Source organism: Microtus pennsylvanicus, chromosome 6 (genome assembly GCF_037038515.1).
Source record: "Microtus pennsylvanicus isolate mMicPen1 chromosome 6, mMicPen1.hap1, whole genome shotgun sequence".
Taxonomy (NCBI): domain Eukaryota; kingdom Metazoa; phylum Chordata; class Mammalia; order Rodentia; family Cricetidae; genus Microtus; species Microtus pennsylvanicus.
Genome location: NC_134584.1, coordinates 24,660,345 through 24,673,511, shown reverse-complemented (window position 1 = coordinate 24,673,511; position 13,167 = coordinate 24,660,345). Strand labels below are relative to the sequence as shown.

The window sequence follows — 13,167 nt, the reverse complement described above, 5'->3', positions numbered from 1 at the left end:
AGAACTGAAAGGTCCTGCTCAGGAAGGAACGGAGATCATATACGGTTAATATATATTAAGCCTTAGCTAAGTTGAGTTTGAATTGGGGCTTCTGGGGAAGATGTTCTGTCTATACACTCAGGTATTTGTTCATTAGGGTAAGCCTGCCTGGTAAGGCAGCGTGAATAGGTACCACAAAGAAACCTTCACTCAAGCCAGAATGTCTGTCCTACGTCATTTGCAAATGTTGAAGACTCGCGCCCTTCCTACTTCACCTCTGGTTCTGCTGCTGAGCTGACAGGCACTGTGTCCTGTGGGGAATGAATGCACAAGCAAGATGAACTTGGGGAATCATCTGGCTTAGATTTAGAGGTGCCAGGCAGGACAATAGAGAGAGCGGGGTTACAGCGTGAGAAGTGCGATATCTCCTGTCTTGCTGTCTCCTCACAGCAGAGCATAAATCATCCAGGCAGGCAGGTACTCTGCCCCACAGAGCTCTGAAACGGTGGAGCCCCCAGCCTCCCGACAGGATTTCTCTACCTCTGACGTATTTGACTCCTCGTGTCTGATGTACGTTCTGCCAGCTGTCATTCGTATGCCTTTGCTGTAGTTACCATGGGAAATGGAGGCCGTCCAGCCACCACTCTGTGTGTGAAAGGCCCGTGTGGCACATCACTGTCATTGGAGTCGTACACTTCGCTTTCACTCCACTGTCTCCTATCAAAGCCCTCAATACTAGGTCCCAGTCTGCTTGCCGTACACTAGGTGGCCCTCTTGGGTAGCTTATGTCCCAGGCTATGGCTTCCTCCTAGAACCAGGATTGACTAGGGAGGTTAAGGAAGAATATCAGTCTTCATGTTTTAAACCAGGAAATCTTGTTCTTATGGAAATCGAAGTTTAAAGTAAGTGTGGAAGACTTCTGTGCTGAGATTGTAGGAATTTTCCTGAATTCTCATAACCAGAATCTGAGATTTAGAATGTTTACTGGCCCTTGACATTGAGGGATGAGCAGTCCCTTTGTCGGGTTTACCTAGGCCTTAGCTGTACTCCTCTTTATTGTTGCTGCTTTCAACTTAAACTTTGAGGAGGGCTAATTAAAAAAAAAAATATTGGTAGGAATAGTAAGTATTTGATAGAGGCAAGGATCTTGAAGGCAGTAAGGAAGTGGGTATCCAGAAGATTTTGTATTAAAATAAAGTCTACAGGAATTCTAGAACTTTCTAGAATCTTCCCTATTACTGAAGAGCAAGCAAATCTTACCTAATGCTGATGCTGCTGTAGATAGCACCTAGATTTCTACTAAAACTAAAATAGTAATCATGGTGTCAGCATCTTGCTGTGCACTAGCACTGTTGGGCTTCTTATCCTCTGCAGGGACATTTAGACTTTCTCCATCTCCTGCTAGCCTTGCCCATATCAGTTCTTCCTCACGTGGCTCTGATTTTTATGCTAGTTTCGTCAGTGGTCACCTGGCTGTGTCATGGTCCCTACTTTTGCCACTGTGGTTCATTTCCTAGAAATCCCACGCCAGCCATTTTCCCATCAGCTACCTCACCCTTTTTTAGTTCTATGTTCATCAGAATCTGTGTGAACTTTCTTTTCAAGAGACAAGCATGCCAAGCTCAGAGTTCAGAATTCTGATTCCTCAGTATTCGGGAGAAATGTGGGTACCAGTATTGGAGAAGCATCTTAGACCTCAGTATTGAAGTTGGGTAGAATGCTCTGTTGTGCTCGCTTCTCTGTAACCATGGTGAGTGTTGTGGCTAATCTGTGTGGCTTTCTTAGGAGCGGGTCCAGCTGTTGATCCTGCTGGATCTTCAGCTTTCACGGCGGACCTGGTGAACAGTCAGCCTCCACTGCTGCCATGCTGACCTCAGAACCTCCCAGGTTTTGCCTCTGGTGTTGAGCCTTGCTGTAACCATGATTTGCCCAAAGAGCAGATTTATTCTGAAGTTGAATTCACCTGAGGACAAAGATAGAAATTGCCACTTTAATGAACCTCCATTTGTTCATGTTTAGAGAGTAAAGTCTTAGTACCTCATTTTACTTCGTGTTCCGACGTAAATGGACTACAAAAATAAGGTTCCCCTTTCCTCATTGGCTACTGGTCCATATTCTGAGTTTTTAGCACAGACTTAACAGATCTCACTTACTTCTTGCTACCTCGTTATTTTAAGACCTGCCAGCGCTTGTTTTAAAGCAAAGCTAAAAGCATTCCCTGTTTTCATCCACAATTGCTTACTTTCTCTGTCAGAGAGCATTACTACAGTACTGAAGGAGGATCAGTGACACTGGACGGTGGCAGCTGGGCCTGAGAGCTGGTGTCTTAGGATTTCTGTCGCTGTGAAGAGGCACCGCAATCACGGCAACTCCCGTAAAGGAAAACATTTCGTTAGAGCTGGCTTACAGTTTCAGTGGGTTAGTTCATTGTCATCACCGGTGAGGAGCATGGCAGCATGCAGGCTGCCATGGTGCTGGAGAAGGAGCCTAGAGCTCTACGTCCTGATCTGTAGGCCCAGGAGACTGGGTCACTAGGCCTGGCTTGAGCATATGAGACCTCAAAGCTCGCCTCCGCCTCCGTAGTGACACACTTCCTCCAACAAGGCCACACCTACTCCAACAAGACCATACCTCCTAGTAGTAACCCTTCCTATGGGCCATTTTTATTCAAACCACTGCATCCAGCGACATGCCATCACACGTGTGTGCTCTTGTTCACATGGGGACCATTGGTCCTGGAGCATGGACACAGCATTTACACAGCCCGTGGAGTTTCCCTCCCTACCCAAAGCATGGATTCAACTTGCTCAACATAACTCTGTTTCCAGAATATCCTTCCTATCCCTGTGGCATCTACTGCTACATGAAATCCAAACCACAGAAGAGGGATAGCACTTTCTGCTCATATACTCTGTAAGTTGGTTTGGTGGGCTCTGTACTGTTTGGGGCCATCTGTTCTTATCACATTTAGCCTTTTAAATTTTAAACTCCTTCGTGAGTTTTAATATTTATCTTTTTATTAGTATACATTAATTGTACAGAATAACATGTATGTATAAATTTTAAAGAGCTAGCGTACTGAAGAAAGAATATAGTTAAGGGGGAACAGGCAGGACAATGGAGCAGAGACAGGCGAAGAGTCAAAATTCAATAGCAGGCATGGCTTATGAAGATCAAGTTGTATTTCTGTTTCATGAATCAGTGTCAGACAAATTAAGAACTTATTGTTCCTTATTTATCTAATGTCAAGGACTCAGTACCAACCATTGAGAATAAATCTTGATTTTCATAAGCTTTGTTGACACTGTGGAGCCGCGGAGCATAAAACCTGCATCCAGTAAACAGTGCACTGTGGCCAGTGATGCTAGCATGACTCATTGCTGCTTCCTCCCGACCCTGTGTCCAGGAGCCCGCAGCCTGTTAGTGCTTCTGGTAAGGAAAGCTATGGGTTTAGGTGCATGCCCCCTCGAGCCTTATGGTAATTATGTCAGGTTTTTAAAGTTTAGTGAGTTCCCATCTTGCTGTCTGTCTGCTTTCCCCAGTCTCCCTTCCCATCTCTCTCCTAGTACGTGTCAAATGCTTAAATTGGACTTGTTTTATGGACACTTGGAATGGATCATTTTCAGGCAGTGTCTAACATTACTGTTTGAATAATCCTAGGAGGCGTTTTAATAGTCCAAATTCCTAGTAGACATTTCTGTTTTAAATTCCTGAGGTTAAAATATATAAATAATTTTGAAATTTGGGGCTGGAGTGATGGTTCAGTGGTTTAAAGAGCCCGCTGCTCTTCTAGAGGATCTGAGTTCTGTTCCTAGTACCCATGCGGGGAAGCATACAGCTGACCACTCCAGGAATTCCACTGTCCTATGGTCTCCACAGGCGTCTGTGCACTTGAGGTGCATGTGTATGCACACATGAAAATACACAGTCTATAACTAAAAATAAATCTTAAAATTGTGTTTGTTTGACTAAAGATAAAGTGCCTGCATATGAAAAGACTGAGATACAGAGTATGTAATGTAGATCTTTAAAATAATAATTATATAAATAATAAGTAATTCAGTAATGCCGAAACATCTCTTCCCTAAGTCATGTAGTATCAAAATTAGGACCTGTGCCATGAAATAGTTTTAGATTTAAAAGAAGGTTTGCTTGGTGGGTGTGCCTTTGTAACCATAGGATACAACTGATTATTTCAGGGTATGGAAAATTTGTTTGGGGTGGTAAAAGTGGGTAAGGTTTTTAAAATTAGTCTAACTGTACACAAAAGGGACATGTTTCATTGGATGAAAATTATAATTAAGTAGCATGATTTTTAAAAGTTTCAGTGCTTTCTGGTTTGGTGGCTCTGAACTTGTTAGGAGTTGATTTTAGTCATGCTGCTGTGCACCCCTCTCAAAGTCCTGCTCACTGCTGCTAAATAAGCGTCTGAGCATGTGACTGAGTCCTTGAGCAGACAGTAGAAGCATTTGGAGTATGCAGCGGTCCCCGGGGATGGACCACCTAGATCTTCACTCATCGGCTAACCCTCCATGGCACGCTGTCCGGGTGGCTGGGAGAGACGGGGACTGAGTGGTGTCTAACTGTGCCCCAATTCCTTCTCACCAGTTGTTGCGAAGTTCTCTAGTGAACAACAGAACTCAAGCCAAGGTAGCAGAGGAGCTGGGCATGCAGGAGTATGCCATTACCAACGACAAAACCAAGAGGCCCGTGGCCCTGAGAACCAAGACGCTGGCGGACCTTTTGGAATGTGAGTCCTACCTATAGTGGGAAGCTTTTTAATTTTAGGTTCAAGGTTTAAGTTAAACTGATTAGAGTTTACTCTTCTCATGATGCTGATGCTGATGCTGATGATCTGGCTAAAGAACCCCTCGTCTCTCTTTTTTCTAGTTCTTTTCAACAAAGTTTTATGTAGCCCAGGTTATCCTAGAAATTCCTATATAGTCAAAGATAGCCTTGACCTCCTGGGGTCCTCCTGCCTCTACCTCCCATGTGCTGATATTATAGGCATGGATGACAACATCTAAGAGACCTCTTTTGTGTTTACTTTTTATTTATTTTTGCTTTTCATGTGAATGTGAAGAAATGTGAATAACACATCTTTTTGTTTGGTCTGTATTCAGGGGTGGTTGCCCCTCCCACTGTCCTGACTCTCAGTCATCAGATCCCTTTGTGTGAAGCAGTAGCACAGTGTGAAGATTTGTTACTGTGAATTACAGTCATGGTTTTGTTTTGTTTCTTTGTTTTTGCTGCCCAGCACCCTTCATAAAGGGACACAGAAGAAAGGATAATTTATTCACTAAATACTAAAATTACCAACTATTATTTTCAGTGAGCACAAAACTCTCCGAACAGACCCCATCTTTTGCATTTTCTCATATGGTCTGGAAGCATTATAATTTCATTATAGCTAATTAACGGATTATACACATAATTTTATTATTTCTAATATTACTTCAAAAGAGCTAGAATATTTTCTGGGCCTTAGAGCTTTTTATATTGGAATTATATGCAGATACTGAAGTCTACTGTGCGAAGCAGCTGACTTAGAAAATATAAAGGCAATCTAATCAAGACACCTAAAGGGAAGTAAAATTCAATTGAGTGATCAATGTCACTGGCGTTTTTATTTTAGCTCGATGAAAGGTACTTTCAGTCTCTTAAATAAATGCACCATTTGTCTACTTAGTTAAAATTCTTTTAAATGAACTCATCTTTGGAATTGTCACGTATTAATCCAGTTACGTAGGTTATTGTGTTGTCGTTGAAAGCTGGCAGATGGAAGCTTTAGATTTCTCCGCTCTTTCCCACTTTATGTACTTTTACATGGAACTGGACACAAGTGGTCTCAAGTTTGGGCCAAAGCCATGCTTATCCAGCATCCCCCGATCTACAGCTTGCATTTTGATGTCTTTGGTGTTAACTTGGTTATGTTCCCAGACGCCATTCCTAGTCTACGATATAGCATTTGGTATAGCCTCTGCACCAATGGTTCTTAACCTGTGGGTCACAACCCTTTGTGGGGACCCTTTCACAGCCACTTCAGACCATTGGAAAACTTATATCACAGTTCATAGCAGTAGTAAAATTATAGTTATGAAGTAGCAACGAAAATAATGTCATGGCTTGTGGTCACCACAATATGGAGAATTGTATTAAAGGGTCATAGCATTAGGAAGGTTGAGAACCACTGGTTTAGACTGTTCACTTAGCCCCTAGCTAAGTGCAATTTGGTCTCTGTGTTCTGTGATTTTGCGTTTTAAACACAAATCTATGTTGGTGCTTCTGGTATTAATGATAAAGGGTACAGTTTTATTTGAAGAAAAAACAATAATTATGCTTTTAAAAATAAGTGTCTGGAAGTCGAAAACCTTGTGAAAATACTGTTCAGCCCTTAGGGCCAAGAGATGGCCCAGCAGTTCAGAGCATATGCGGTTCTTGTGGAGGACCCAAGTTCAGTTCTATTCCTCCATGTTGGCACATGTATATGTGTAATTAAATAAAAAGATTAATAAAAATTAATCAAGTTCAGCTCTTGCTGTTTCTGGTAAATATGAATGAATTGCTCATTTCACGGTTTGTTTTTCAGCATTTATTGCAGCCTTGTACATTGACAAGGACTTGGAATATGTTCATACTTTCATGAACGTCTGCTTCTTCCCACGACTGAAGGTAAGCCCTGGCGTTGTCATCCCCGTGTGCTTTGTTTCTGGTGGCTCTGAAACACGCTACTCAGTGCTTTGGCTGATTCCTACAGGAGTTCATTTTGAATCAGGATTGGAATGACCCCAAGTCCCAGCTGCAGCAGTGTTGCCTGACCCTTAGGACAGAAGGGAAAGAGCCGGACATCCCTTTGTACAAGTAAGTGCTTGCTATGTGTCAGCTGTCGGCTGTAGTGTTCTTAGCTGATCATTCATGTGCTTAGATGGAGACCGTGTAGGGTAATGGAGGCAAGAGATGTCACATGACACTAGGTAAGCCCCTGTCGTAGCTCTAAGTGCCTGTGTCTTGATTGTCTCTGCTTTCTCCCATGTATAAATTTCTCTGACCTGCTGCGTAGCAGGAAGGTGTACTAAGGCTATAAGATCAAGGTATAGCAATTCAGATGTAGTACTTGTTGATTTTGAAGATGCATTTATTTATATGTGTATGGATGCTTTGTCTGGATATGTATGTGCACTGTATGAGTGCTTGGTGCCTGTAGAGGTCAGAAAGGGACACCATATCTTCTGGAACTGGAGTTACAGATGGTTGTGAGCTGCAGGTGGGTGCTGGGAATTGAACCTGAACCTTCTGCAAGAGCAGCAGGTACTCTTAACACCTGAGCTGACCTCTCAAGCCCCCAGGTGAAATAGTTCTTCTGTACAGTTTTTTATTTATCTGATGCCTTGTAGGGGTGACGGACTCTGTATTGTTTGTAGCAATATTTGGTGGGTTTTATAGCACAGACAAGTTGACTTTAGTAAGAACTGCCTTTGAGAAGGCACAGTGCACACCCCTTGAGTGTGTGTAAACACACAGGAAATTGCTGTGCTCTCTGCTCATCCATCCGTCTTCCCACAAGAGGACAGGATGACTTTGTTGTTCGTTATCAAGATGATGAGGTTGCTTTGCATAGTTTTTGTGATTACTGTGTTTATTCCACTATTATTCTTGGCTTCTTTTAATTTCCCTTTTTTATGAGTTATCAGTTTTTTTACATTTGAAATCTGTACCTTGTCATTACAGCCAGAGTACCCGGAGCTTTGGTTTTAGTGGTTGTGTTATATACTTGCCATTACAGCATATCTCTGAAATGATCACAGATGTTTCAGAAATTAAATATGTTTTCTGATCTCGCCGGTAAACTACTAGGCATTAGAAAGAATCCATAAAGGGTGTAAAGCCACTCAGGTGTGACTTGAGGCGTTATTACCCATTTATTGTGTTTAGCAGTGATAAGCATTGTAAAATAACTAAAGCCCTCAATTCTTCATTAAAAAGTTGGTAAATTATGTGATACTCTACACTTAGAAGGTGTTTTGAAGTATTACATATTTGGGAGGAAAGTATCATATACTAGACTGTGAACCCTCAGATACAAGTCCTATTTGAGAAAAGTATAAAACTAATGCAAATTTTCTCTCAAATTTCCTGCTTCTAAGCTCTATATTGTATTAGGCTAGCAATCAAAAACTTGAACCACTTCCTTTTTCCATTTTTCTTGTTATTTTTATGTAAGATTTTTGTTTGTTTTGTTATTTTGTCAGTTCTGTATTACCAAATAATGAGCATTTTGTCATAATGAATGTTCTTTCCTTGTAGGACTCTGCAGACAGTGGGTCCCTCCCATGCTAGAACCTACACTGTGGCTGTTTACTTCAAAGGAGAAAGGATAGGCTGTGGGAAAGGACCAAGGTATGAGAAGGAGACACTTGTTTCACTGAGTATGTGTCCGTGTTCAGGGAAGTCCCCACCTGGTATTTCAAAACTCTGCAGTCTGTATTGCACAATTAGAATGTGGAGTGTCTGCAATTATAGCAAAATGAATCCGAGGACTAATGTCTCCTCCAAGCCCATTGCAATCCTGGGTAATCAGCCCTGGACAGGGCATGCCGCGATACGGGGCTTGGCCTTGTGGAGAGAACTGCATCTGTGGCCGCACATGTCTGCTCTGTCCCGGTTCAGATATGTACGGGTGTCACGGTGTGGATGGCACAGCCGTGAGACATTTCATTTCCTACCACTTGAGCTCTGGGCATTCTTACCAGTTTTTAAGAAAAAGAATTATATTTATTATCTCCTTTCTTTGAGCCCTTTAATCTATGGCTTGCCTGTTTCTCTCTGTACATATTTTATCCTTTACATGGAGAACTTTCAGACTTAAATACCTCAGACCTAATATAAATGGAAGATATTCTGTCACAGTATTAGAAGTGTGGAGCAAATACCTTAAAGAGGCTTTGTGCAAACAGAGGCTTTTCTGCACGCCCCTGTGAATGTTCCTAGCCGCGCAGTTCAGTTGTGATGGAAGTAATCATGAGAAGTTTTAGGCACTGCATATGAAGATCAGTGTTTTTGGAGAAGCAAACCTTTAAAGTCTACCTCACCATTTTATCCACAGTATTCAGCAGGCAGAAATGGGAGCAGCAATGGACGCACTTGAGAAATGTAAGCCTGTTTCTTTTTCTCTGATTGTACCTTCAGAATGTAGTGAGCATCTTATGGAAGGGAAATGCGGAAGTGAGGGATGGTTAAGTTCTGATAAATTGATCTTACTTTGTCCATAATTGTCCTCCATATGGAGGGCAGTAGACGTGTGCAGTGGGTAAAGTAGGCTCTCGTTCTTCAGAGCATCCCAGGTGCCTCTCAGCATAGGCACCTCTGCGAGTTTCTGACCATATTTCCCCATATGCCTGTTGTTCCAGCTCTTGGGAGGTGGATCAGGAGATTGGGAGTTTGAGGTCAGCTGAAGCTGTATTGTGAGGTCAAGGTGAGGTTAAGCCACACGAGACCTTGTTTCAAAGCAAAGCAAAACAAAACAAATGAAATAAAAGTCTTATGTAAATGAACACATTGGTGCATGACTTTAATCCCAGTATTCAGGAGGCAGAGGCCTGTGGATTTCTAAGTTCAAGGCCAGCCTGGTCCGAACAGAGAAATCTTGTCTGGAACCCCCCAGCCCCCACCACTACCACCAAAAAAGTCTTACGTACGCATAAACATATACAAGGGGAGATTTTTCTTTTCTGTTTTTAACCATTGTCTTATTTAAATTGGATGGTAACTACATACTTCTACATACATTTACATGATGATATATGTATATAACAAGACACCTCACTTTTGTCCAGTGTGTCATGAGCAGCCCTGTAAGTCATAGAATATAAAGAATGGCTCCAATTCAGGTTTTCTTAATAGTTGCATACTAGTTGCCTGCTGTAGGGGCGCTGTATTTTATTGCTGTTTTGATTATGATTGGTGGCTTGTGTGTGTGTGTGTGTTTGTGTGTGCGCGCACGTGCGCATGCATGCATGTTCAGTGTCTACAATAAATGTCTGTATTGTGTATTTAGTTCTGGGTATAAATCGTCTCTAGTGGAATACCTGTTTTGAAGAATTTCAGTTGCCTAACTGACCGTGTAGAGAGCTGCCTAGTCTTGTAAATTGAAGGCATGAATGCAGGGCATTGTCCTCTGAGGTCTATGGGCCACACAGAAGGGCCTGTGGGCACAATATACCAATGCTTCAGGAACCAACTAAAGGCCTGGTTCTCAGGTTCCAGGAAAGGTTCAACAGACAACGGCTTACTGCTTAGTGGGGTCAGAAGCCAGTGCTGCCAGGGTCTAGCATCCGTGGAGCACACTCAGAGTTTTACATTGACTTTTTTTTGAGAATGTTTTCATTGATCGTTTGTATAAATGCATCATCATTTATTGAAGTAGAGTGGGATTCTATTTTCCAGTTATATCAATAGGGTCCACCCACCCCAGCCTCTGATATTTATATTCAGCTCTGAAATGCTACTGGAAAAATTACTAATTCTGACACAGACATCCCCAAAAGTAGTGACAGGAATAGAGTACTTAAATGCTAGAAGGTAATTTGGCATCATATCAGGTCCTTAAGAACGATTTGTTCTTGCCTTTTGGTCCTGCTTCCATTTCTAGGGATCCAACCTAAGGAAGTACTTAGATTCTGAACTGTAGCTCACATACCATGGCAATCATGACAACTTGATTTATAATAGCAAAATATTTAAATAAAATGAAACTGCACACTCACATTAAGCAAGTGCTTCTCAGCAAATGATGTCTCAAGGGCTGGCAGACATTTTCGGTAAAGGCCCAGCTGCGTGTATTCAGGCTTCACGGGTCCCAATCCGTCTCAGTTACTAAATTCTGACATTGTAGTGTACAGATACGGGTGGTGTCAAATGCCTGTGTGTTTTATTTAGAGGAGCCGATTGAGAGCTTAGTTGGCCTGCTGGCAGTAGTTTACCAGTTCTTGACTATCCAAATGTGATGCTTTTGTAGCTCTTGAAATAATGCTGTTGAAGACTGGACAGAGAGACAAAGGGAAATATGCATCCATAAACGCATAGCGTAGGGGTGGAGAGTGGAAAGATTTTCACTGTTTATGTAGTTAGTGTATGTGTGCACACACATACAGTATACACTTTCATATGTTACAGAATACATGTAGTAAAGCGCTGTGGGTACGTTCTAAAAGCTTGTTCATGGTTAGATATGAACAGTAAGGACTCATATACACAATATTGAAGAAACGCGGTTTATTTAGCAGAAACTTGCCTTTACCGCTGGGGGATTTGTTTGACCATTTTTTTAAATTGTAGTATTTGAAGTTAAAATGTATCCATTATGTAAGGGCTCAGTATTTCTGCTAGAATAGGACTGTGTTCCTGTCTTAGTTTCTAAGTTGTTTTAGAATTCGTAGTTTTGTTGTTAATCACACTGACTCTCAGATTCATGAGGTCTCTAGGATCCACTGCTTTCCTTCCAAGTGCTTTTCTACCTTGTCTCCTCCAGCCTGGGGTGAGGATGGGACATGGTATAGAAAAGGGCTAAGAGATTTAGGAGCATGCTGCATGTAGACAGAGACACTTCTTCACTGTGCTCCGCCCTACAGCAGACAAGGAAACAGACCCGCTTTCCTGGGCGAGCTGCGTCCACTCACCTCCAGCTCCTCATGCGTGAAGTGCAGACTCCTCCTTTTCTAAGAACTCTCCCTTATCTGGCCAGGCAGAGCTGTGCTCTTTTTCCATGGTGTTGCCGGATAGCTTGTGTTCTTTGTGACCTCCGTCTGAGTGTGTGTTCATTGGCTAGGCACACACAGTGACTGTTTCTCACTCCATTGTCATACTAACACTTGGCCGCACATGACAAGCGAATTGTAGAATTTCTAAATCTTCATCTAAATTTTCAATGTGTTATATAAGATCAGATATCAAACTAAATTTAGCTGAACTGTCCCGAGTGACCATTCTCCTTTCATCAAAGCCGAGTTTTCCACGCGTGTTACCTATGCACTAGAGCTTCCTCCTTTCGTGGTGCACTAAAGATAGACTTACTCCGAGCGCAGTGACTAGGAGCATGGCTTCCTTTCATCCCTCTTTACATGGCTTTACTCTTCTGAGAAGCGGTCCTTCTTGGTAGATAAGAGGGTGATAGCATTGCTCATTGGAAGGTTTTCATGTGAGCTTTTCCAAACTGTAGCACCCCACATTCCTTCACTACTCCTGTCTCCCTGGAAGTCACTCACGGTAGGGAATGCTGCTTAAAGCGCCTGCCTGTTTGGAAACACTCCCGAATCTTAGGTCTTTAACTCGCTGTGTGCAGTGGTGCCTTTTCTCGGTTTTATGTCAGATACTGAAATTAGAATCAGAGATGTCGGTCCAGACTTCTACTGTGTCTATGAATAACAGAAGAGTCAGACAAAATCATTCTTAGTCTGTTTTATAAAACACAGTGATGTATGTGTGGTGAGCGTAAGTTTGTGTGTGTGTGTCGCCAGTCCTTGCACTCACGGTTATCCTTTATTAAGTACTAACCCGATCTCCTTGTGCAGATAACTTTCCCCAGATGGCCCATCAGAAGCGGTTCATCGAGCGGAAATACAGACAAGAGTTAAAAGAAATGAGATGGGAAAGAGAGCATCAAGAGAGAGAGCCCGATGAGGCTGAAGACGTAAAGAAGTAGTGGCGAGCACGGAAGTACTGCTGCATTTAGTCGCCTAATAACTGTGACTGCTGCCCAGCGAGACCTAGCCTAGTTTCCTTCAGACAATGAAGTGTGCCCCTTGAAATAAAACTCAAAGTCAAACTGCAATTGTTGTTTTATTGATTAAATATTCTCTTTCTTGCTGGGTGGTCCTTATTACAGAGTATTTGACTTTCTATTTAGTAGGTTGCATTAGTCCCTTTATTTCTCTTTTGAAAGATTTAATTCAGGAAAGCTTATTCTATGGAATAGACGTTTTCTCTTTCAGATTGTGACATCAGACTATCAGCTGACAAGGAACATCTCTTTACCGCATATTTTTGGTGTTTCTCACTACTGACCGTGGAAACAAATTCACGTTTTTCAATCTGCATTGTCGATCACATTTTTCAACTCTCATCTGCTGTTTCCCTAGCGCTCATGCGCAAATAACTACAGCTAACCCACTCCAGGCAGTGAGTCTGGTGTGG

The 13,167-nt window shown here is 42.3% G+C and overlaps 1 protein-coding gene across 2 annotated transcripts in view; it reads left to right on the top strand.

The window, feature by feature from the left end:
* The window catches only part of Drosha (drosha ribonuclease III), a 109,969-nt gene extending 97,164 nt beyond the window's left edge, over window positions 1-12,805 (top strand). For both annotated transcript variants that reach the window (XM_075975849.1, XM_075975848.1), the window contains exons 30-35: window positions 4,588-4,729; window positions 6,569-6,651; window positions 6,737-6,840; window positions 8,284-8,376; window positions 9,083-9,129; window positions 12,546-12,805. In XM_075975849.1, the coding sequence (XP_075831964.1) occupies window positions 4,588-4,729; window positions 6,569-6,651; window positions 6,737-6,840; window positions 8,284-8,376; window positions 9,083-9,129; window positions 12,546-12,676 (600 nt within the window). In that variant the 3' untranslated portion in view covers window positions 12,677-12,805. The remainder of the gene's footprint in view (window positions 1-4,587; window positions 4,730-6,568; window positions 6,652-6,736; window positions 6,841-8,283; window positions 8,377-9,082; window positions 9,130-12,545) is intronic.
* Window positions 12,806-13,167: the final 362 nt, after the last annotated feature.